The sequence below is a fragment of the Rana temporaria genome, chromosome 2 (assembly GCF_905171775.1).
Source record: "Rana temporaria chromosome 2, aRanTem1.1, whole genome shotgun sequence".
In the NCBI taxonomy this organism is placed as follows: Eukaryota; Metazoa; Chordata; class Amphibia; order Anura; family Ranidae; genus Rana; species Rana temporaria.
The window spans coordinates 243286150-243312562 of record NC_053490.1 but is presented as its reverse complement, the minus strand read 5'-3'; the positions used below and the strand labels follow the sequence as shown (position 1 = coordinate 243312562).

Below are 26413 nucleotides of genomic sequence, written 5' to 3'. Positions count from 1 at the left end.
TCTAAAAACCTACTGAGGATTTGCTCCATTCATCCATTTAGCTCACTTAAAGTAATTGGCCTGTGGCAGAGGCCCTAGAGCCAGGTCTGTGAAAGAGACCTGTTCCTCCCAGCAATCCAAAGTGACACCTCAGCTGCCAGAGAGGGGTCTGTCCGGGGGCACTTCACCCACTCAGAAAGAGTGGCAATGAATCACAATTTGATACTACTGAGAGCAGGACTGCTCGGTTCATATCCAGGCGTGATACCGCAAGGTTCTCCCTTTCTCTTCATCACCCTTTTCTTTGATGTTGATGTTGGCCTGGAAATAAAGCATTGGAAAACCCCTTATTCACTGTCTGGACCTTCGCTCACTACTTTGATTCTACAACTGCACCCCTGGGCCACATCAAGGTAACTTAATATGCCGATCCCAACAACAAATCAGCGTCTCCTTCGGGGGTAGCGCTACAGTAGCTTAGAGCAGTGTTTCTCAACTCCAGTCCTCGGGGCGCACCAACAGGTCTTGTTTTCAGGCTTTCCATTATTGTGCACAGGTGATTTGATCAGTTTCACTGCCTTAGTAATTACCACAGCAGTTTGATCTGAGGGAAATCCTGAAAACATGACCTGTTGGTGCGCCCCGAGGACTGGAGTTGAGAAACACTGGCTTAGAGTGTTGAGACAAAACCATTTACCACTTACAACGATCATCAGCAGTATATAGCAGTCTTGCGACTTCTATCAGTGTCAAAGGCAGATCGGGACTTTAAATGAAACATGCACCTAAAAGAGTGATAACGGACAATGGGTGTCTGACCAGTAGAATGCATGTTAGAGCTGTACTAGCTAAATCTCTATACTCCGCACACAGGACAGTAATACATAATAACTATAAATATATATATATATTACATACATATTACATATAACAGCCCTCAAAATTTGTACTAGTCTGCTCGCATTTGGCGAGTACATATTAACTGGTTGCGAGTAGCAGAAAAGGTGCCCAATCAAATGTAACTACTGGCTTTCTCCTGTTGTCTCCCAAGTCCCGCCTGTTAAAATAATTGGTTGCTAGTGTCCTAACAACCAATCAGGTGCTTGGGCATTCAGAGGAGGAAGATGTAACTTCCTCCTTCCCGACTTGCTGACAATGGAAGGAAACAGGAGAGGACTTGCTGTCTGCTATGGGACACTTCTGAGATGACTGTCTGAGTAAGAGGGGACCTGTGTGCCGTCTGTATCTGGACACTGCTGACGATTTGAGTGAGGAGAAAGTAAGCAGAGGAGTCCGACACTCAGAGCAGGGGGAGGGATCATGGATCACACTGAACAAGGAGGACATGCTCTCCCAGGTCCTAGAGCTGTGTACACTGAGCTGCAACAAGAAATGTGGAGGGAGGGGGGGAACCATTCATCACCACGCCATCCACAGTACCTGTACCATGCCTGCAGTCTCTCTGACCCTCTCCCTGTCATGCCTGCAGTCTCTCTGACCCTCTCCCTGTCATGCCTGCAGTCTCTCTGACCCTCTCCCTGTCATGCCTGCAGTCTCTCTGACCCTCTCCCTGTCATGCCTGCAGTCTCTCTAAACCCTCTCCTTGCCATGTCTGCAGTCTCTCTGACCCTCTCCTGTAGTATGTCTGCAGTCTCTGGCCCTCTCCTTGTCATATCTGCAGTCTCTCTGGTCCTCTCCTGTAGTATGTCTGCAGTTTTTCTGACCCTCTCTTTTAGTGTTTCTACAGTGGGCACGGAAATGTTTGCCCAGGGTCCAATTAACATTATACGACCCTGCATACCATGTATGAGCTGAATAAAATATGATCATTTACAAGGGGCGGGTTGGGTTGGGTGGAACAACTGGCGGCGAGTAACTCTTAAGGCCTGGCTAGTAGCTCAGGATTTGAAATTTTGAGCCCTGCATATAATACATTATAGCATAAAAGCATTACAGTACTTGGTAGTAGTATACAAAAAGTCAGACAGATTAATCCATACATCACATGATCGCTATATACATATCATGATTGTTACAGCATAATACAGCTCATACATAAGTATTATGCTGTAACAATCATGATATGTATATAGCTATCATGTGATGTATGGATTAATCTGTCTGACTTTTTGTATACTATTACCAAGTACTGTAATGCTTTTATGCTATAATGTAATATATATATATATATATATATATATATATATATATATATATATATATATATATATAATAAATATAATTATGTATTACTGTCCTGTGTGCCGAGTATAGAGATTCAGCTAGTATAGCTCTAACATGCATTCTACTGGTCAGACACCCATTGTCCGTTATCACTCTTAGGTGCATGTTTCATTTAAAGTCCCAACCTGCCTTCCAGCATAATCACTATACAGGGATGGAGACACTGGACCTACAAGTCCTATGCCTTATTTAAATTTCCTAATTTACCTACCTCTCCCTCCCCTTTTTTCATGTTCTATTAGTGTCAAATTAATGCTTGGAGGAGTTTTTATTCTACTCTGACTGTCCTATGAGGCTACAAGACCCCAGACTCTCTCTCTAGACAGTGCTGATTGGCCCTGTGCTGATCACATGCACCCTCCCAAGAAAAAGTAACACACCAAACTGAGCATGTGCAGTGACTCCAATGGCTGTGTTAATAGGAGATGGATTGGGGACAGTAAAACAACAAAAAAAAGGGGGGGGGGGAATCAGAGAAGATATGTTTCCCCCAGAATTCTGTGCTGTGGCCAATCCTGTTCATAAAACGACCTGGTGGATGGGGTAAACAGTGCAATCTCTGTATTTGCGGACGATACTACGCTAAGCAGGGCAATAACTTCTCGGCAGGATGTGGAGACCTTGCAAGAAGATCTGAACAAATTAATGGTGTGGGCAACTACATGGCAAATGGAAAGTGGATGTAAACCCACTCTCATTCTTTTTAAACTACTGCCATAGTGGTCATCTGTAAGGATATACATGCCTCCTGCATGTATCCTTACCTGTCAAATGTCTCCCCTCTGTCTGTTATAAGAACTGAAAAACTGCAGATTCTGTGGGTGGGGTCTGTTGTCTGGAGCTCGTGGGTGGAGTCGTGATGTCAGCAGAGTCCCTGCCCACCTCTACACTCCCCTTGTCAACATGCATTTTTCCTGTGTATTCCTTACACTAAATTCTGCTATGATCACCAACATCAAGTCAAATCCAGAAAAGTAACCACATGACTTCAGAAAAGGAGTGGGGGTGAGAATTAAAAAATAATGCCCGTCTCCAGGCTAGTGCATGAGATATGCAAATCACCCGTCATTCACAGCAAGGAGGAAGAACGGACAAAAGTTTTCTCCCGTTTGTCTGTTTATTTCCCTGAAAAAAGAAAAGAGGATTGTTTAGAGCTGGATTAACTCTTTGTGGCAAGACTGGGCACAGATGATAGGAAATCTTTTACTCTACATTGTGACGGCAAGAAAAAAAAAATCGGGTTTACATCCACTTTAATGTAGAAAAATGTAAAATAATGCATTTGGGTGGCAAAAATACAAATACAATCTATACAATGGGGGGGGGGACTTCTGATAGAATCTAGGATGGAAAAGGACCTGGGTGTCCTAGTAGATGATAGGCTCAGCAATGCCAACAGAATATTGGCATGCATTAAAAGGGGTATTAACTCCAGAGCTAAAACTATAATTCTCCCTCTCTACAAGACTCTGGTCCAGCCGCACCTGGAGAGTGCTGTCCAGTTCTGGGCACCAGTCCTAAGGAAGGATGTACTGGAAGCAACAGCAACATTAAAGGATCTGCAGAGTATTTGGCAAACACTGTCTGTGTGGTACATGTGACAACAATCTCTCATTCTTCATATGTCTGGGCTATGGTGGGGCAAGACGGAAAACTTTTTCTTACCAAGTAAACACAGAGCTCCACGTCCTGTCAGGGAGAGGAGACAGATGTGTCCCCAGGGATGGACTGGCCATAGGGACTACAGGGAGTTTCCCGGTGGGCCGATGGCTCAGTGGGCCGTTTTTTTAAAACAGAGATGCTGCTTGGAGGACTTTTTGTAACGCCCTGGGAGCGCCCCAGTGTGAAAGCACTCAGGCTTTCACACTGGGACTGCAGCGGAAGCGTTTTTCAGTCGCTTTACAGGCGCTATTTTTAGCCCAAAGGCACCTAAAAAATGCCTCCGTGTAAAAAGGGGTCCCACACTCACCCCCTCTCTTTTACACTCACTCTCTTTTTCTTACACTCACCCCTCTCTCTTTCTCTCTCTTTCTCACCCTCTCATGATATACAATAATGGATGTAGGGGCCTTTTGGTGGGCGTGATTTTTCGGGGGGTGGGGGCAGCATTTTATTGAATTAAAGTGGGCCGGTCTGAATGAAATCCAGGGCCAAATTTTTGTCCCAGTCCAGCCCTGTGTGTCCCTTGTACATATGGACACAGCATCGGTCACCTCCCCAGTCAGTCCCCTCCCCCCACAGTAAGAATCACTCCCAGGATACACATTTAACCCCTTCCTCGCCCCCTAGTGTTAACCCCTTCCCTGTCAGTCACATTTATACAGTAATCAATGCATTTTTATAGCACCGTTTGCTGTATTAATGTGAATGGTCCCAAAAATGTGTCAAAAGTGTCCGATGTGTCCGCCGCAATATCGCAGTCCTGACAAAATTCGCAGATCGCCGTATTACTAGTAATAAAAATAAAAAAAATGCCAGAATCCTCTCCCCCATTTTGTAGCCACTATAACTTTTGCGCAAACCAATCACTATACGCTTATTGCGATTTTGTTTTTTACCAAAAATATGTAGAATACATATAGGCCTAAACTGACAAAAAAAATTGTTTTAAAAAAAAAAAAATGGGATATTTATTATAGCAAAAAGTAAAAGTGTTTTTTTTTCAAAATTGTCGCTCTTTTTGTTTTTAGTGCAAAAAATGTAAACCGCAGAGGTGATCAAATACCACCAAAAGAAAGCTCTATTTGTGGGAAAAAAAGGTAGTAAATTTTGTTTGGGAGGCACGTCGCACGACCGCGCAATTTTAATTGAAAGTGACGCAGTGCTGAAAGCTGAAATTTCGCCTGGGCAGGAAGGGGGTATATGTGCCCAGTAAGCAAGTGATTAAATATAGGTTTATGATGTGTACAACCCTAAATTCTACAATTAAAGTCCCCTGTACAACAATCCGTACATTGGCCAATGCAGTCAAAGGTAGAAGTCTTTTTGGCCTTTTGGAAATAGGAAAAATACTTTCCAATGTCACATGCAACAAACCTGTAAACTTATTCAGGTTCCAAGCATGCAGATTCATTGCTCATAATTCATCATCAGTTTATTCACAACTGCATGCCTTCTATATGCATCATCTTTGTGTTTCCATAGCAATCAATTGCCATCTTCATACAGAAATAGGTACAGATGAAGATGTAAAAATGAAGAAACAAAACTGAAATACATTGGACTTTCCTTGTGTGTAGCCACAAGAAAAAAAAAAGAAAAAATAAAACACAACAGTGTTTCTGAAAGATACTCTGAAAGAGGCTTTAGAGCAATGATACACCAACTGTGAGGCTGACCTCACTCGTGAGGCCTGACATCAAAGTTGGGAAGGGATCAAAAGCTTTTTATTTTGAAACCCTTCTATTTTTACATTTTGTTTTCAAATCCTTTTGTGCTTCGGTATATCCTTATCTTTGCTAAAGCACAATGCATAGTAACCATGAGATGCAGTATCACCTCTTGCATAAGTAAATCTAATCTCACGTTAGTTGAAAGTGTGTGAGAATGAGTATCTTTTCCTCAGGACTATAAATGCAATTACCTGAAAAATAAAAATGTTGCCTTGTATTCCTACAAAAAAATAGCAGTCTGCTCCTTGGTATGCGTGGGTACAGGAAAACCACAGGCAATGCTGGTTACTAGTCCCTTATCCTCTGTCTGCCTATCTGGGCAAAGCTTCCAGAATTCCTTTCATCGGTCTAAACCTTTACAATTTTTTTTATGGAACCCCATCAGAGGACCCGCTGCATGTTGGACTTCATCCCATTGCTAGGAAGGGTGGTTAGAGCCTGCTATCCAACAACCCTGCTAGAAAAAAAAGAAGGATGTATGAGCGACAGTGTTGGTACTTGGCAGAGATGGCATTCGCTTAAAAAAAAAAAAAAAAAAGTCACGGCGCTGCGTGATCTGTCTATGGCTTCTTGTAAATATACACAGTCTCGACTGATCAATCACACAACCCTGCAGCTTTTATGTATGATCAGCACTGCGTGGTTGTGTCTTACACAGTACCAGTCTGTATTGTAGTATGATGCAAGTCACGTGCAAGGGTGCTGTACGATGGATCATAGAGCCCACACAGCATTGAGTGATCTTTTACTTTTATGAACAAGGCAGTGTTGTCAGGTCAGCGCTGATTGTTCAATCAGAATAGTAAAAAGAACAGTTTAAAGAGTGCATAGCTCAGTGCTGGCTGTTCCTCCCCCCACAGACATGCCCATACGTTCAGTTTTATGACACTTTTTTTTAAGTGTATTTTGTGCGTGTACTCGAGAGAGGAGCCGGACTGTGGGAGTTGGGAGTAGGCAGGTCTCCCCAGAGGCAATCTGCCACCTTTCTCCATGCCCCGGGTGGCAATGGCGGGTGTGTGAGGGGGTCCTCCCACACAGCCCGCCCTACCTGCTCCGCTTTGAAGCCCAACGGGGCAGAGGGACTCCCTATAAGGGAGTGAGGATTTGCCCGCTCAACCAGCCCCCGTTAGTCCTTTGCCTCTCTTTTTTAGAGACCGCGTGGTAAAAGTGCGTGCATGTTAACCCAATTTCGAGTGCGTGTAAGTGTGGTGGTGGGCGTACTAAGCGCAGGCTTACCTCGCATAGCACACCCACCGGGAGCCGGGCTAAGACCACCAAACTCAATTCACATGTAGCCGAGACCGGGATCCGAACCCCTAGCTGCAGAGTGCCAATCGCGTTGAGCCACCGCAGCTCCTCCATAAGTTCAGTTTTATAGTGGAGCTACAGCTAGCATTAACACAGAGGCTTTTGCTCTGCAACAGTGCCACCAATGAAAATGGGAGGTCCCCTGAGGGATAAAACATTTTAAAAAAGTTGTACTTGCCTCAACCAAAAAGCACAGAGCAAACATTTCTGTGTCCTCTCCCATTCCTCTGCCATCTACATAAATCCCTTCTAACAGGTAATGCTGACACCAAGCAATCCCATAAGACGGCCCTGCCACCCTACCACACATAACAGGCGATTGACAGTCTCAGCTGTGCATATTTCCTTAGGATAGATTTCCTTACGATATATACGTTATGCAGGGCACAAAAGTTCAAGTCCTGAGCTACTAGCCAGGCCTCAAAAAGGTTACTCGCCACCAGTTACCCCACCCAACCCTGCCCTTAATTCTGCCCCTAAACATGTCCTCATAAATTATCTCATGAAATTACACTTCAATTCATTATATAGAATTCAGTTCTAAAAATAATTATTACCAGCTTCATCAGTGTCCACCAATGCAGCCTGCATCCCCACCCAATGCAGTCTACCTGTACAGGGGAAGAGAGAGGAGAGCCGCTGCAGCCACCTGGTTGATTAGAGCGCTGGGGAACAGCTTTCATTTCAATAGCTGTGTGTTCCCCACCATGCGCTGCAATATACAGCCGCCCCCCCCCCCCCCCCGTTCAGGCACTTTGATAGACAGATCACCCGTCCAATCCTGGGATGGGCGATTTGTCTATCAAAGTTCCCCCGGACAAGGGGGAGGGGCTGTATATGACAGTGCACAGTGGGGAACACACAATCAACCAGGCGGTGGCAAGGGCTCTCCTCGCTTTGCTGGGAGAAGGGCTCCCATACCATCCAGGCTTCCAGCTGTGCTCGCCCCCCAAGCAGGCGAGTGGAATTTTTGGGGGCCGAGTTATGTCAATGCCTAAAGGTTCTAAAGGTCAAAAATCTGCCGATGGGATAGTGATATGCAGGATACAGCAGAAGAATCCCATCTATACAGAGTGGATTTGAATGTTGGGCTTCTGACCACCTTCACGATCAACAGTCCATAGTACCATATGGTTTGATCGGTAACCCGAGGTCCCTGGATGAAAAGGGCCTGGCCTCAGTGTTGGCCACAAGCTTTAAAGCTTGTGCAGCTGGTAAGCTGGATTCACTTTTGTCCGTCTAAATCAGGGGTCCTCAAACTACGGCCCGCGGGACGTATCCGGCCCGTCAGTGTGATTTTCCCGACCCGTGGACTGAAACTAGTGACAGGGCAGTGGTGACAAAACTGACAGGCTCTGAGAGGGGACACAGGCAGAGCTGCACCTGCAGGGGGAATTCCACCCCTCCCTCTCCTTGAGCAGAGCATTGGCTACATTCAGAGCCAATAGCTGGGAAACTAGAGCATTATGGGAATTGTAGTCCTAGATACCAGCAGGCCCCATGATGATTCCCTGAGAGGAGTTCAGCCCCCAACATGCTGAGTGGGAGGGGGAAGAGAGGAGAAGAAATGCCATGAGGCTGTCGAGTGGAGGGAGCCAGTGATTCTTTTATTACCCTCCAAGGTAAGAACTTACCACCCATCTGGCTGCTCCAACTCTATTCTACCATCCACCTGACTGCATCCACCCCGTCCTTCCTTCCACCTGACTGCATCCACCCCGTCCTTCCTTCCACCTGACTGCATCCACTCCGTCCTTCCTTCCACCTGACTGCATCCACCCCGTCCTTCCTTCCACCTGACTGCATCCACCCCGTCCTTCCTTCCACCTGACTGCATCCACCCCGTCCTTCCTTCCACCTGACTGCATCCACCCCGTCCTTCCTTCCACCTGACTGCATCCACCCCGTCCTTCCTTCCACCTGACTGCATCCACCCCGTCCTTCCTTCCACCTGACTGCATCCACCCCGTCCTTCCTTCCACCTGACTGCATCCACCCCGTCCTTCCTTCCACCTGACTGCATCCACCCCGTCCTTCCTTCCACCTGACTGCATCCACCCCGTCCTTCCTTCCACCTGACTGCATCCACCCTGTCCTTCCTTCCACCTGACTGCATCCACCCCGTCCTTCCTTCCTTCCACCTGACTGCATCCACCCCGTCCGTCCTTCCTTCCACCTGACTGCATCCACCCTGTCCTTCCTTCCACCTGACTGCATCCACCCTGTCCTTCCTTCCACCTGACTGCATCCACCCTGTCCTCCCCTCCACCTGACTGCATCCACCCTGTCCTCCCCTCCACCTGACTGCATCCACCCTGTCCTCCCCTCCACCTGACTGCATCCACCCTGTCCTTCCTTCCTTCCACCTGGCTGCTCCAACTCTATTCTACCCTCCACCTGGCTGCTCCCACCCTGTCCTCCCCTCCAACTGGCTGCTCCCACCCTGTCCTCCCCTCCACCTGGCTGCATCCACCCGTTTCATCTGGCTGCTCCCACTCTGTCCTACCCTCCACCTGACTGCTCCTTTTCTGTCCTATGCTCTCCCCTCCCTTTGTGTTGGGGGTCTGTTATTGGGGGCTTTGTAATGGAGAGAAGTTTGTCTTGGGGGACTTTGTGATGGGGGGGACCTAATATGGGGGTGATCTGTAATGGAGAGGAATCGGTGATGGGGAGGGGTTCTGTGATGAGGGGAGTCTGAAATACTAATATGTTTATGTGGATTACAATTGTTCTTTATTTTAAATATTGTATTGTTTTTTCCTGTTTTCTTGTACTTCAAATAAGATGTGTGCATAGGTTCATATTTTTTTTAAACTATAGTCCGGTCCCCCAACGTGAACTGGCCCCCTGTTTAAAAAGTTTGAGGACCCCTGGTCTAAAGTCACAGGATAAAGTCACCATATTTTGTTTGATTTATCTGCCCATTCTTTCATTGGAGGATTTTTCAAGATTTACCCATTCATTGGAGGACATTTATGTCACATGATTCACTTATTGGGACTTGTCATAGTTAAGTTAGTTAAGTTAAGTTTGTTTGCACCTATTATTGGCTCACATGTCATTTTGAGAGCACAGCTCCTTATGTTTATCTTTGCTTTATTAGAATACCTCCCGATACCTACGAATTTTATATTGTGAACAATTAGGCACAGTCACATGACATCCCACACAAAGCACCCGTTTGCATCCAAAAGCTGTTGTATGAAAATACTAAACTGTTTTAATGCTGGGACGGGCACCTAAAAAAAATGTAAGTGACCTGAATTATTGTATTAATGAAAATTAACAGTTTTATACTGTGTACAGTATGCCTTGTCTTGCTTCCTCTTCATGTGTATGGATCTCTTAAAGCGGATGTGCCACTAAAAAAATATATTAAAAGCCAGCAGCTACAAATACTGCAGCTGCTGACTTTTAATATAAGGACACTTACCTGTCCTGGAGTCCAGCGGTGATCGCAGCAGATGACGAGCCGATCGCTCGTCACCCTGCTGCTCCCCCCTCCATCCACGGTGAGGGAACCAGGAAGTGAAGCGCTCCGGCTTCACTGCCCGGTTCCCTACGGCGCATGCGCGAGTCGCGCCCGCCGATTGGCTCCCGCTGTGTGCTGGGAGCCGAGTGTTCCCAGCATACAACTGGGGATGGACGGGAAGCCAGGAAAAAACCCGTCCTTTGCCCGTATCGTAGGGCCGGAAGTGGGTGCAGATACCTGTCTGTAGACAGGTATCTGCACCCCCCTCCCCCCTGAAAGGTGTCAAATGTGACACCGGAGGGGGGAGGGTGCCGATCAGCGGGACTCCACTTTAGAGTGGAGATCCGCTTTAAGAAAGTAGACTGGTTTGACAGTTTATAAGAAAATGCAAAGGACACATTTAAGGGGCCAGGTATTCTGGTGAGTGGCTGGGTGGAGGATTTACAGAGTGAAGTGGAGATCACAGAGTGTATACCATATACCTGGAGTGTTCAACTGGCAGCTACAAAAATGAAAGAAATTGATGAGCAGGTGTAAAAGTATACAAGATTAATAACATACCTGCCATACGCCTACAAATGCATTTACAAACAGGATCATAACAATGACTATAGGCTCCACAAAGGCAGTTGTAGTTTCTTCTCCATCCTCAAACCATGCCAGTACCTGAAATACAAAATTAAATATCTTAACTTCTTTGAGCAAGTCCACATAAAAATGCTCCTTGCCATGCCTTATACACATAATAATAATAATAATAATAATAATAATAATAATAATAATAATAAATAATAATAAATAATAATAATAAATAACCTTGTAGCAGAGAACTAGGAATAAACATTTGTGCGTTTCTAGTTCTCAGATGTCAGATTGAAACTTTAAATCAGAGTATCGTCAGTTGATGCATACTAATGCTCCCAAACTTGGTATGTGCATCTAAACAAAAAGAAAAAACACTGGTGCCTGCATTTCACAAGTGTTAACAGAGTTTTAACAGAGTGCCACGGACGCAGCTCTTTATAGAGATCGAGGGTCCCACTGTGTCCTAGTAACACTGCGCAACCGCGATCAATGTGCCGCTGTGGGCCTCGTACAACGCCATCCCAGAATGAGAACCACACCATCCGGCCATTTGACGGTGGGCGGCACGTAATTTAAAAACAAAACAAAAAAAACACTTAAACTTCTGCCAAGTGACTCCGCGTAGGCTCAAATGTAATTTCTTTGCTGCAGGCAGGAGAAACCATACCCCCCCCCCCCCCCAATCTCCTCCAGCCACACTTAGAGCTTGTTTACATGAATAGCCCTCATGGCTGCCCTTTGCTGTAAAGGGTTCCACAGTAGATCCCTTTTCAGAGGCATTTTGTCCCCTTCTCAGTGCCAGTGTTACCCAAACACCACCAGTGGTATAAATTTCCAATCACCATGGAAATTGTAGATGTTGATTGTCCAATAACAGGATGGGGGATGCTTGTTCTAGTTCCATAAAAACATGAACAAAATATCTAGGTTATCTAGGTTGACTCTCTGGAAAAGTATGGAGGCTGCCATTGCTGAGAAGGTTAGCTCCCTGGCAGTCAGGGTGATGTTTTGACGTCAATGCTTTGAGTCTGACCCAGAACATGTAAAGACACTCTGGGACACTTGTTTGCCCAACTGTGTTAGAAAAAAAAGATATGGTTTCATTTCCCCCCCCCCCCCCCAAAATGAACCGTTCAAAAGACTCATTATGCCTCAGATTATGCATTGGGGGGTTTGCTTTCCAAAATGGGGTCATTTTGTGGGCAATTTCATTGTCCTGGTGCTCCAGGACAATGGACTTCAAAAGTGTAATAGGTGGTTGAGAAATGAGATGTGTAATTTATGCCTGTAAAACGCCTGAAGGTGCTACTTCAATGTTAGGCCTCTGTATGTGGCCAGGCTGTATAAAAGTCTCACACATGTGGTTTCACCATACTCAGGAGTAGCAGAATGCATTTTGGGGTGTAATTTGTTGTATGCATATGCTCTGGGAGAGAAATAACCTGTTAAAATGACAATTGTGTAAAAAAATTAATACATTTTGCAAAGAATTGTGGGAAAAATTACAACTTAATAAAACTCATCATGCTACGTAAAGTGGAAGTAAACCCTCCTATCGTTTTCAACCAAGGAAGCTGCCATCTTGGCCTCTGTTTAATTTGCAACTGCCATGATGCTGCACATGTGATCAGTTATGACACCAGCCATTGGATGGTTTGACAGTTTGGATGAGAGCACAAGCAAAATGTGACAGCTAGCATTTCCGGCATGCCGGGAATGTTAACTGTTTTTTGAAACTATCAAATCGATGGGTTTACTTCCGCTTTAATACCTTGGAAGGTCTACTTTCTAAAAAGGGGTCATTTGGGGGGTATTTGTATTTTTCTGACTTGTTAGTGTCTAAAGAGATAGGCCGTCAGTACATCAGGTGTGATCAATTTTCAGTGATTGGCACCATAGTTTGTAGAACAACTTTCACGAAGACCAAATATACACTAATTTGGGTTATTTTTTTTTTTACCAAAGATATGTATGTAGCAGTAAAAAATTTGGGCAAAATTTAAGAAAAATTACTAAATTTGCTAAATTTTATGACAAAAAAAAAAAAAAAGGCAATTTTTCACTAAATTTACGGTCTTTATTTATTAGCACACAAAATAAAAAACCCCACTAGTGATTAAATACCACCAAAAGAAAGCTCCATTTGTGTGAAAAAATATATGGGTACAGTGTTGCATGACTGAGTAATTGTCATTCAAAGCGTGAGTGCTGAAAGCTGAAAAATTGGTCTGGGCAGGAAGGGGGGTATACGTGCCCTGTATTGAAGTGGTTAAATTGAAAGTAAACAGCAGAGGAGAAGCTGAAAAGCATGCAGGGAATCCAAAAGCTGTGGATAGGGATGACCAGCAGAAATCACAACATGAAAGAAGATTTTTCAAGTTATCCTATACTGGATTGTCAAAAGTTACTATTAGTTTGTATTACTACCATACCTCCCAACAGTCCCGGATTCTGCGGGACAGCCCCGCATTCTGGCTTATGTCCCGCACAGCTGAGCTGTTTCCCGCATTGCCTCCACTGCCACTCACTCTCGTTCTGCACAGCACGTAGGAGGCAGGAGAAATGCTTGTGAGCAGCTCCTAGATTGACTGACCATTAAATAACATTTGCTGGGGCCCCATCCATCCATCAGTGGGGCCCCAGGAGGCAGTAGCAGAGTGGAAACTCTTTATTGGTTGGTGCGGAGGCAGCTAGTGCCGCATTTCCCAACAGTCTGTCTGTCCCTGACGGAGTGATATGGAGGGAATGCCCGTCTGCCTCACTCCCTCTTGTGAGAGCAAAAGGCGGCGCTGCAGCCGGCGGTGACTGAGGGACTGTAGCCATCCACCAGCCCAGGTACGTGGAACGGGTATAGTTTTTGCAGGGACCATCATCAACAGCAGTGGCGGGAGCACAGAGCAGGGACAAGCAGGAGGGTGGTAAGATGTGAGTGGGGAGCAGGAGGAGCATTTCTGCCGCTACAAAAGGCCAACAGAAGTAGTGACAGCGCCATCACTACTCCTGTCAGCTTAGCGCTGAATGAGAAAAGTCAAATCGGAGCAGGAGAGAGCCCAGAGGAGGTGTGGGATGTGCTCACATTCCTCTCCAGCTTCACACTGTCACTGTAGCACTCCTGCATTGGCACGGTCACATCGGAATTTTACAGGTTGCTTACCCATCCCCAATCTCCTCCCAGCAATGGAAAGGTAAGCAAACTATGTAAAGTGCCGATCTGACAGCCAGTAGTGTATTGTGAGCCACGCTCTCATACCCCTTCAGCAGCGGCATATCTCCCCCCCAGCTGCCCATAAAATGGTTAAAAAAATGTCTTCCCCCTAGGTTTTGACATGTCTAGAGAAGATGATTATTTTTAGATGGGGGGGCTTGTACCCATCTATTCTCCTTTGGTCTGCACTCTCTCCTCCCTGCCATCCTGGATCAGTCATATATGTTCTCTCCTTACTTTCCCCACAACCAATTCTCCAGCTCCAATACTCCTTTCTCTGCAATCAGTGACTTTCGTCCCACAGCTCGGTTTATCTCCAATCCCAATACAGATCTCTCCTTCTCATAAATCATTCCTGTCCTGACACAGCAGACCTATGTTCTCACAGGCACTCTGGTTCAGTCACCAGCATCCCCCTTTTCCCTGCCAGTAGTTCCTGATAGACTCCTCCATTCTCTAGATATTTCCCCCATCCACAGCCCAACTCCCTCCACTTACTGTAACATTGTAATCCAGCCTGCAGTATCTCCCTTTCAGCTCCCTACATCTTAAGCTTAGGATCCCTGTCCCAGTCCTTATCTATTTTATTCATATCCCCAGAAAACCCTTCCAAACACTCCCCCCTCCCATGAAAAGATAGGATTCTAAATGTGAAAAGAGGACTCCACATGCCAAGTATGGTGCTCCTGATGTGAAGGGGGAATCCTGATGTTAAGTATAGGGGGCTCCTAATTTAAAAAGGGCCACTGCTGATGTGAAGGTGGAACTCCTAGTGTTAAGGGGGACTCTGATGTGAAAGGGGAACACGAACACCTGATTTAAAGGGTGTCTCTTAATGCAAGAGGGGATCCCCGATGTGAAAGGGGGACTCTGCAGTTTGGGGGATTCTGTTGTGAAGGAAGACACTCCTCATGTGAACGAAGGAACTCCTGATATGAAAGGGGGGACTAATAATTTGAAGAAGGGACTCCTGATGTAAGGAGGGACTACTGATGTGAAGGAGGGGACTCATGGTGTGAAAGGAGTTTGCTTTAATGTGAAGGAGGACTCCCGATGTCAAAGGTCGGACTTCTGAAGTGAAGGGTGACTAACTATACACCAGTCCTTATCTGTATCCGAGTGTATAAATGGCAGGTTTATGTCAATGAGCCTCTCACTCATAGCACATAAATTAGGGAGTACTTTTTGGGTACAAGGACTGCAGGCTGTGTACACCATATTCCATATGTAGACTTAAAGCAGTATTAACAACCCCCCACCCCCCCAAAAAAAAAATATATATACATTTCCGGGCAGGTTACCAATCATTAGATGTGATGGCTGCATTCATTTTCTTTAGGCTTTTTTTTCCCCCCTCTGTTGTCACCTGGTGATCTGGCCAGTAACACACCTCCTGTATTAGAGTGCCTACACTCTGGAATAAGGAGCACAGGGGGCACCTTTGGACAGCAGCATTGTCAGTCTGGGGGGAGGGGAGTGTTAGCTGGACTAGCAGTTGTAGATGCACCAACACTATAAGGTGTAGCACACAGATTAAATAAAAGCTGATCATTGTAAGCACCCCTGTCAGTGGTAAATTGTCTCAACACACTAACTGCTACATCTGCAGGACAGCTTGTTCTTTTGAAAAACAGATGTACTGGCTGGATCATCAGGTGAAAATAGAAGAAAGCCTAAAAAAGAAAGAAAAAGATAACTAATGGAGCTATCACAGTCTTTGTTTCACCATGCTTCTTTAAGCCGCCTCAATATTAAGCACATTTTATCCACACCCATTTTTGTTGTGGTGCACTCCGCATGTGTTTTCCATCCATAGATGTCCCTTATTCCCAAGTTCCAAAGTCAGGAGGTATGTTACTACTACAATGAGGTTATAAAATGAAAGTGTATGTGGCGACCATAAAAACTCCCATATTCCCGTTAGTGTGATTTCTCCTGCGACTGCCAACGTACAGCAATGGAAATCACATTATTTTCTATAGTGTCCATTCACATCAAGGCAACACGATTTTTGAAAAATTACATGCATTTTTTCAGTGCAGCATGTTTGTGTATGTTTTTGTCTATATAGACTTCAATTGGAGTGAAAATTGCAGGTACATTAGTTTTTGGTGCCGTTTTGCGTTTAACAATCTCCTAAAAAAAAAGCGCGAATATACTTTAACCCCCTCAATACAGGGCACTTTCACCCCCTTCCTGCCCAAGCCATTTTTTGCGATACATCACTGCGTCACTTTAACCGACAAACCCCCCCCCCCCCCCCCCCCCCCCACATTTACAGTTTAACACTATTGGGTGATCTGAAAAAGCTCTTTGGTTAAGCAATGTAGTTTTGATCTAACTAAATCTAGAGAAGGGTGTTTAAAACTTTTTGTTCTTTTAAATGAGGAAATTATGTGTTGGATAAAAACGGGTTTAAATATTTATATTACACACTCACATTATCCAAACAAAATTAAATTTTATTTTTGCAAGCCAAGTATACTACACAATTGTAGAGACCCAGTCTCACACTGCCAATCTGCTGTACTTTTAGTAAATATTTTCTCATGTCTCCTCTTCCAAAGAACAGAAGTCTGGTCTAGACTGTGTAGGATGTGTATGGAAATCAGGCATCCATTTATGATGCCCAAAATACATTTAAAGAACAATATCAAACAAAAAACCTGATATTTACAAAGCAAGAAATATAATACAAAAACCTCTATACACATTAGAACCGAAACTAATCGATTAATCGATTATGAAAATAGTAATCGATGTATTTCATAAATCGATTAATTGCCCAGTAACATAATGGGGTTAAAAAAACACTAAAATGAGCCCTTTATAGTACAAAAAGAGCAAATCGCTAATGTAAATATTACCTTCACTGTCCCACAGTGATAAACCCCTTACAGTAGCGAATTGCTCTTTGTTGTGCCAATTTTTGTTTTTTTAACCCCATTATGATACTAAACATCTCAGGCCTGGGTCACACCTCTGTTTTGGTGCTTTTTGCAGAAACACACTACAGTTCATTTACATGGTTTCCTATGGGACACGTTCACATCCATACTTTTCTCAGCTGCTGCATATTTGGAAAGGGCAAGGACTTTCTTTTTTTAATGCAAAAAAATGTTATTTTATTTTTTTGGTTCAATATACTTCAATTCAAAAGCTGCAGAAAACCATGTAATGCGTTTTAGCGGCAATTTGTTTTATAATCTGCCAAACAACAAATTGGCCAAAAAAATATGTAAAAATGCAAATCGCAACAAAACCACATTGTTTTTTTTTTTTTTTATAGGGTCATTAACCGATTATTCGATTAATCGAAACAATAATCGGCCAACTAATCGATTATGAAAATAATCGTTAGTTGCAGCTCTAATACACATACAATAATTTAAAGAAAATTCTGCACCTTAAGAAAACACACACATTTTTGTGAGGACCACCACCCCTGAGGGCAGTAGAAGTGATTGCACAGCTTTAAAGTAGCAAGCTTGTTTTAAGAAGTTAAAAGTGGAGTTCCACCCATAAATATAACATTACATCAGTAGTTTAAAAAAAATGTCATTAGTCCTTTACGAAAAAATTTTTAGATGCCTTCAAAGTGTTGTTGCTAGGCAGAATAGTTAATCTTCCCACTTCCTGCACCTAGGTGCTTAATGCTTCCTAACCTACAACGCACAGACTCCTGGGAATGTAGTGGGTGTAACTTTCCAGGAGTCTGTGTACTCCCCAATCTCAAAGAATCATGTGACTTGGACAGCACAGGTGCTGAAACCTGATCTGACACTGCTTGTGCAGCACTGAGCATGTGCGAGACCTGCAAGGCTGAAATCCAGGAAGTCATACAGTCTGGCTTCATGATGCCCACACTTAAGATGGCCCCAGTCAATTTCTATTTTATAAAGTGTCTAAATGCTGTAACAACCTAACAAAACGGACCTTAGTTTACAGACTAACTTTACTAGAATACATTAAGCTTGTGTACTACAGGGGTATTTATATTTAAAAAGTAAAATTGTGGCCGGAACTCCGCTTTAACCTTTTGACTGCTATGTCCTACCTATAATGGCAAAGCACACCTGTCAAAGAAGCACAGAAGCATGGTGACTGCCACTGCTAGCCTATGTCTGAAAATGTTAGTTGCCTTGCTGTATTGGACTTTAAACCTCAAGTAAGACCAAGAATAATTTGTAAAAATATAAAGTGTGAAATATCAAACATTATCAAAATAGTATCGTACTCTTATAAAATCACCATAACAAAAAAAAACAAAAAACAAAAGTGTAATAAATGACAAATAAATAATGTAGGGGGAAAAAAATGCCCAAAAGGGTCAAATCCTTAAGTGTCACAAAAGCAATCCTGCTTGATGAACTCCTCCAATCCCTTCAGTGAAAAGCTCTGAAGCATAAAATCCCTGTGCAGCCCACCTTCAAGTATTAAAATATTGCGCTTCTACCTCAGTTTGGAGACCTACTCACCTTTCATGATGAGCCGTATATTAGAAAGCTATGGTCAAAGCCTGACTGTACCGTACACACGATCATTTTTCAGCATGAAAGAAAAAAACGAAGTTTTTCAGCATGTAGAAAAAAAGTTTTTCCAACTTCATCATTAAAACGACGTTGCCCACACACCATAGTTTTTAAAAAATGCTCTAGCAAAGTGCGGTGACGTACAACACGTACAACGGCACTATAAAGGGGAAGTTCCATTCGCCTTTGGGCTGCTTTAGCTGATTCCTAGTTGGTAAAAGACGATTCGCACTTTTCTGTCTGTTACAGCGTGATGAATGTGCTTACTCCATTATGAATGGTAGTTTTACCAGAACGAGCGCTCCCGTCTCATAACTTGCTTCTGAGCAAGCACAAGTTTTTAACGTCGTTTTAGCCCACACAATCATTTTTTACAACCTAAAAAACGATGTGAAAAAATGCAGCATGTTCGGAATTTTTTTTTCGTTTTTCAGAACCTGAAAAATGATGTGAAGCCCACCACACGATCATTTTTAAATGACATTTTTTTTAAACCTTTTTTTTCACGCTGAAAAATGATCGTGTGTACGCGGCATGAGTCTATAGTTGTGCTCATAAATTAACATACCCTGGCAGAATTTGATTTCTTGGCCAGTTTTCAGACTATGAATGAGAACAAATCTTTCACTCATGGTTCGAGGTTGGCAGAAGCCATTTATTATCAACTGTGTTTACTCTTTAAAATCATAATGACAACAAACTACCCAAATTACCCTAATCAAAAGTTTACCTACCCTGGTGATTTTGGCCTGATAACATGCACATAAGTTTACACAAAGGGGTTTAGCGCAAAATGAAAATCACCCAGTTGAATAAATGAATAAATAAAAACGGTCAAAATAAAGTGACAATAATATTTAATCACGATAAATGAAAACACTGTAGTGTGTAAAAAGTCCTCAGTGAAAAAATTATTATTCCAAAATGTTCAATGTGGAAAAAATATATATAAATGGTGATGTTAATCCCAGTGCTCCAAATTAAAGTGCAATAGAAGAATCCACCACCGATCATTGAAGAGGAAGCTTACCAGAAATACTGTACCCTAATGGACATACGCCCAGAGGGTCAGTAGGCCAGAAATGTAAGCCACTGGCGGGCCTGGATCGTCAGCTGCAATCTCCACTGAGACGACTCGTACGTCGATCCAAAGGGAAACCAGGAGAGGGATTCAGAAAAATGGGTGCTTGAACCGAGGCAGGATTTGTCCGATTCAAACATAGAATGAGCTGCCCCATAAAAGGGGTGAATCACATCATTGGCAACTTTTGTTCACTTGAGCTATTGAGCTCTATAAAACTGAATCCTAAGCAGTAGAGCCAACAGAGTTCAATTAAAATGATCCGGAAACAGGACAAGTCAGGTCAGATAGCCCTATCGGTGGTGGATTCTTCTATTGCACTTTAATTTGAAGCACTGGGATTAACATCACCATTATATATATTTTTTCCATATGGAACATTTTGGAATAAAATTATTTTCACCGAGGACTTTACACACTACACCAGGGGTACTGAATTAAAATTCACGGGGGTCCAGTCGATAAAAATTTCTTCCAGCGGAGGTCTGAATGCCAAATTGGTGCTATGACGCCACATGATATCCTACACTTGACAATCTCCCATCACAGCGGCCCCCCCCCCCCATCACCACCACACACATCGCACTTTTTTTTCTTTCAACTTTATTGAAATGTAAAAATATATTTCATTCATTTTTATGCACCACAGTTCAATTACGGTGCATAGAAACAGAATACATTTTGCAACACACTGCTCAGCACGCAGGGGCGCTGTTGCAGTGTGAACAGGACACATAGAAAACAATGGTTTTCTATTGCCCTTGCAGAGACTGACGCATCACAGACCCCCCCCCCCCCCATCACAGACTGACAGCCAAAATCACAGACCCCTAATTACAGCCTAATCCTCCCATCACAAACTGGTCCTGACCAATCACAGACCCCCTATCACAGACTGACCCCCCCCCAAATCCCCAACCCCCTATTACAGACTGACCCCCCCCAAATCACAGACCCCCATCACAGACTGACCCCCCATCACAGACTGGTCCTGACCCATAACAGACCCCCTATCACAGACTGACCCCCCCATCACAAACTGGTCCTGACACACCAGACTCCCCATCACAGACTGACCCCCCCAAATCACAGACCCCCCCATCACAGACTGACCTGACCCATCACAGACTGACCCCCCATCACAAACTGGTCCTGACCCATAACAGACCCCCTATAACAGACTGACCCTCAAATCACAGACTGACCCCCCAAATAACAAACTGGTCCTGACCCATCACAGACCCCCCTATCACAGGATGACCCTCCATCACAAACTGGTCCTGACACATCAGACACCCCATCGCAGACCTCCCCTGTCCTGTCCTACATTGCATTGCACTGCACTCCCCCTCCCCACAGAACCCTACCTTAATCACACAGGAAATGAAGCATGGCCGCTCTGGACAATGGGCGGGACTTTCCGCATTAAAAGTGAGTGATTTATTGCTGGGACCGCCCCCGCTGCCTAGCAACCAATCACCCACTTTTTAACTTAAAAAGTCCCGCCCTTTGTCCAGAGCAGTCGCGCTTCATGTCCTGTGTGATTAAGACAGGCAGTGTGGGGAGGGGGGAGTGCAGCGATGTTCGAGAAAACACGGCGAGCGAGCCGGTGACAGAGGACACACAGGAAACTACTTGGCAGGGCTGCGGTCCGGATAGAATGGCCACTGGGGCCACAGAGCATTCACCAGGAGCAGTACCTGACGGACGGTGGACGAGCGCGGTGTTCGTGGCTACGTGACCGCCTTTAGACTGCCCCATGTGAGTCTTTTACCGATTGTTTTATGATCCATTAAATTTTATTTTGCTGTACGGTTTTATGCGATGTGCCCCCTTCTCTTCTTCCACCCCTGCCTTTCATATCTCGCTATGAGCGGACGGCTCTATGGATGCTAAGGGGAGAAATTGGTAGCAGGAAGAAGACAAGGATACGAGCTCGGCGCTCGTGGAGATAGGCACACGCTCCCTACACACTTTGTAAGTTGTGCAAGTGGACATCTGACCACTCTTTTGCGCAGTATTTTCCTCCTTGTCTTAAAGAGGATAAAGCTACAATACCTTTACCATTATCTTTACATGTATGATCAACTACTGAGATCTGACAAGAAGACATCCACCAAATAGAAAGTTGGTATAGTGATCATTCATTTGGCCCTGTATGTCAGTAGGGAGGTAAGCTGTTTGATTCACCATTGGTGAAGGGTGTACAGTGTGTGGATTTCACCCGATTACATACCTTCACTCACCTGAGTCTGGTACCTCTCACATTTAACTACTTATTTCACCCATTTTCACCTTGAACTTGCTTGGAATTTTGGACTGCACTCCAATATTGTTTGTAGGATTTCACTTTTTGCTTAGTCTTGTTTATTTTATTTTTTCTGACTTCCATCTCCAATCCAAGGTTTTTCTTTTGAGTTGTAGTTTATTAAGTATTTACATTGGAAGATTCTCTATGTGTTCACTGCTATACAGTCTAGGCTAGACTGCACTCACCTAATTTCCAATTGAAGGTCACTTCCATCTGTTTGCTTGTAATTGGTGTGAGTGTATAAAAAAGTCAAGAGTTTCTGGAATCCTGACAGACCCTTGCATCTTTCATCCAGTGCTGCACTGACATTTCTGGAGTCATGGGGAAAGCAAAAGAATTGTAAAAGAATCTGCGGGAAAAGGTAGTTGAACTGTATAAAACAGGAAAAGGATATAAAAATATCCAAGGAATTGAGAAGGACAATAAGCAGTGTTCAAACTCTAAAATCAAGAAGTGAAAAATGAGGAGTTCTGTTAAATTCAAATCATGGTCAGGTAAGTAATTTCAGCCACAACTGTCAGGAAAATATATTTTTTTGGGATGCAAATAAAAATCCACAAATAACTTCAGGTGAAATACAGGACTCTGAAAACGTGGTGTGGCCAAACAGCACAGAGACCAGCATCAAATCTTCTGGCACAAAGTCATTTGGAGTGACGAGACCAAAATTTTGTTTTTTGACCACAACCATAAATGCTGCATTTGGAGAATGCCTATGATGAAAGGTACACCATTCCTACTGTGAAACACGAAGGTGATGACTGATGTTTTGGGGGATGTGTGAGCTACAAAAAATTGATGGCAAGATGAATGCAGTTTATCAAAAAATACTGGAGGAACGTTGCGCATGGAACGTACTTGGACATTCCAACATAACGACTTTGGCTACAGCAGAATAAAGTGAAGGTTCTGGAGTGGCCATCTCCGTCTGACTTCAATATCATTGAGCCACTCTGGGGAGATCTCAAACATGCAGTTCATGCAAGACAGCCCAAGAGTTTACAGGAACAGGAGACTTTGCCAAGAGGAATGGGCAGCTTTATGATCTGAAAAGATAAAGAGCCTCATCCACAAATACCACAAAAGACTTCAAGATGTCATTGATGTCAATGGGGGCAATACACACAATTAAGAACTTGGGTATGTAAACTTTTGATCAGGGTCATGGAGTGAAAAGAAAAAAGTTTGCGTGTTACCATTCATAGTCTGAAAAATGGCCAAGAAATCATAAATTCTGCCAGGGTATGTAAACTTATGAGCACAAATGTATATGAAATGACAAGCTGCACATCTTTTTAACTTTAGATTTGTTATGGCGACTCCCTAAAAACAGACCCCTAGTCATCTCACGTCTTTGCATTATGGGACTGCATGTGGACTCATATTTCTCCAACAATGGACTTTACTCTCCTTGCCCACATATTCAACAACCCTAAATTCCCCCCAGGCAAAGATGTTTCAGTGGTTGATTGATAAGGGCCTATACTGTATTGGTAAATTTTTCACCCATAAGGGACCCTGGTCTCCCTAACCTTAAGATGCCCTAGTCCGACCAGTTCAGTTTTTTCCAAATTTTCAATTTTTTTCAATCCCTTAGATCCCACGGATTCAATCCTTTCTCCCTAACAGACTACTAGAAGTGCCCCATTACGGATTAGGGTTTATGAGGGGAGGAGATTTCTCTATGATCTATAAGCAAATACTTACCATATATGTTGGCTTGGGAAAGAGACCTATGGACATTGAATTTGATTCTTGGTGCTCTCCACTTCAATCCTCTTATAGGGGAATCTTAAATGCATCTTCAATACAAGCCAATCTCAAAGTTTTAACTAGGTGATGTAGAAACTGAAAGGATGGACAGCCACACCTCCAAAAAAAAAAAAAAAAACCTAGGTTGTCCCCATTTCAAAAAATTGAATGGAAAATACACTACAAACAGCACACACGCTTTGCACTGCGATCAGTGCTCAATCATGGCTTAACTAGGTGATATTTAGTTCCTTTTCGCCTTGCCATAAAATGTATACAAATGCATCCTCATACGGATTAAGAGGTTGCACTATGCTTCATATATGGCGGGAGTGCCCAAAGATCAGGGGTTTTAGGAACAGGGTTTTTTTCTCTACTCTGTTGGGTTATGGGCATTTCTGTCCTGCTACAGACTCAAATAGCATTATTAAATTACCCTTTATCAGGGGTTTCCTAACAGTTCTCAATGGCTGATCTTTTTCATTCTCTTGATTGCAAAAATTGCAGTAGTGGGAGCATGGAAAAAATAAAATAAAAAAAACGAAAACCCTATGAAGCAGATGAAGAACAGGATTTCCTGGAATATGGTCCAAGTGCAAATTGCTAGTACAATTACTAATAGCTAAGGCGGTTTGAGCAAACATGGGACCCATGTGCTAAATATGTACATTTTTAGAGAACACTCTAGGTATTTTGACAAGGGTCCTAGGTCTGCCCTTCTGTCCGTTTCCCGTTTTATTCATGCTCCGTCTCATTTTTTTTTCTTGGTTGTATAAACCGTGGCTGTATGTTTTATACTAGTCCTTTCAAGTGATTGGACTGACAGCTCTATGCTTTATGTACTTAGGCGCAATGTATAGTCAACACTTATGGATTCTTTGATGTTTGGATAGCTATCTCGTGAGGTTTTCTTTGAAGTCGATGTGCTGCCAAAAATCATTTTTGTACAATAAACTATATGCCTTGCATTGATATACTCCTTTAAAAGGCTGTATGTTTCAGTTTACTTTTGTCTTAACAAAAACTAGTGAACGAAAACCAAGGTGAAAAACATACTTATCCCAGCAACTGGCATCAGATTCTTTTTTCCCTCAGCTTTATTTCCTTGCATCCTCCCCATTCAAGGAAAAAAAAAAAAACACACATACAACCATAGCGTATTCTGTATGCAAACTTTAATTTAAAAACATTAACAAAAAAGAAAAAAAAAACACTTAAAAAGTGCAACTCTCCTTACTAGCATAGAACATATATACCTTCAGGAGAGACTTATAAATACGTACAGCTGTCTGACCCCGGATAGTCAAGGGCAAGAACAAGATAGATGTAAATGAGTGTCAAAAAATAATTCACAATTGCTTATCTTAATAAGAGCCACCATTCTCAAAAGGAAAGGTTAGGAATAAAACCTCCATACTGCTGTTGAAGATTTATATTGGGGGGGGGAGCAGATTTAACTAGCCACTTAGTTATACCTCACAAAAGCAAGTTTACACCGCTGCCTACATTTTACAGTTTTGTTATAAAATGTAGGCTGCAGTATGGAGCCCCTCAAGTTTTTAAACTTAATGCAGCAGAGCTCCGATTAAAAAGGAAATACTTTGACAGGTCGTATGACTAGACCCTTCACTTGTCTTTTTTTTAGTCTCTTTCCTACTCTAGCATACCATGGGACAAAGTGAAATGCATATTTTAAAGGCATACTGGAGTGCTTTATAAAGGTGTTGTAGTTTTTTAGTGCGCTGTAATCATTGTTTAGCCATACCAGTTTTTAAAATTGACCTCTTAGCGTTTCACCAAGTTTTTTAATTAAAGGACATTGCACTACAAGCACTAAAGCATTTTCATTAACCACTTAAGGACCGCCTCCTGCACATATACATCGGCAGAATGGCACGGCTGAGCACAAGCACGTACCTGTACGTCCTCTTTAAGTGCCCAGCCGCTGGCCCGTGGCCACGGGACCCGATCGCCGCTGGAGTCCCGCGATCGGTCCCCAGAGCTGAAGAACGAGGAGAGCTGTGTGTAAACACAGCTTCCCCGTTCTTCACTGTGGCGCCGTCATTGATCGTGTGTTCTCCGATATAGGGACACACGATCAATGATGTCACACGTCCAGCCCTCCCCCTACAGTTAGAAACACATATGGAGGTCACACTTAACCACTAGGGGGCGCTAAAGGGGTTAACTCCCAAACTGCAATTGTCATTTTCACAGTAAACAATGCATTTTTATAGCATTTTTTGCTGTAAAAATGACAATGGTCCCAAAAATGTGTCCACCATAATGTCGCGGTCCCGAAAAAAAAAAAAAAAAAAAAAAAAAACACGCTGATCACCGCCATTAGTAGTAAAGAAATTTTTTTTTTATAAAAATGCCATAAAACTATCCGATTTTGTAAACACTATACATTTTGCGCAAACCAAATCGATAGGTAGACCAGGTAGAAGAATAAATATTGGCCTAAACTGAGAGAAAAAAAAATAAAGTTCTTTTATATATTTTTGGGGGATATTAATTATAGCAAAAAGGAAAAAATATTGAATTTTTTT

General features: G+C 43.4%; 1 protein-coding gene across 2 annotated transcripts in view; it reads right to left on the bottom strand.

Moving 5' to 3' along the window:
* ATP2A3 (ATPase sarcoplasmic/endoplasmic reticulum Ca2+ transporting 3) overlaps window positions 1-26413 on the bottom strand; it is a 262677-nt gene that overhangs the window by 119782 nt on the left and 116482 nt on the right. For both annotated transcript variants that reach the window (XM_040336717.1, XM_040336716.1), the window contains exon 4: window positions 10957-11061. In XM_040336717.1, the coding sequence (XP_040192651.1) occupies window positions 10957-11061 (105 nt within the window). The remainder of the gene's footprint in view (window positions 1-10956; window positions 11062-26413) is intronic.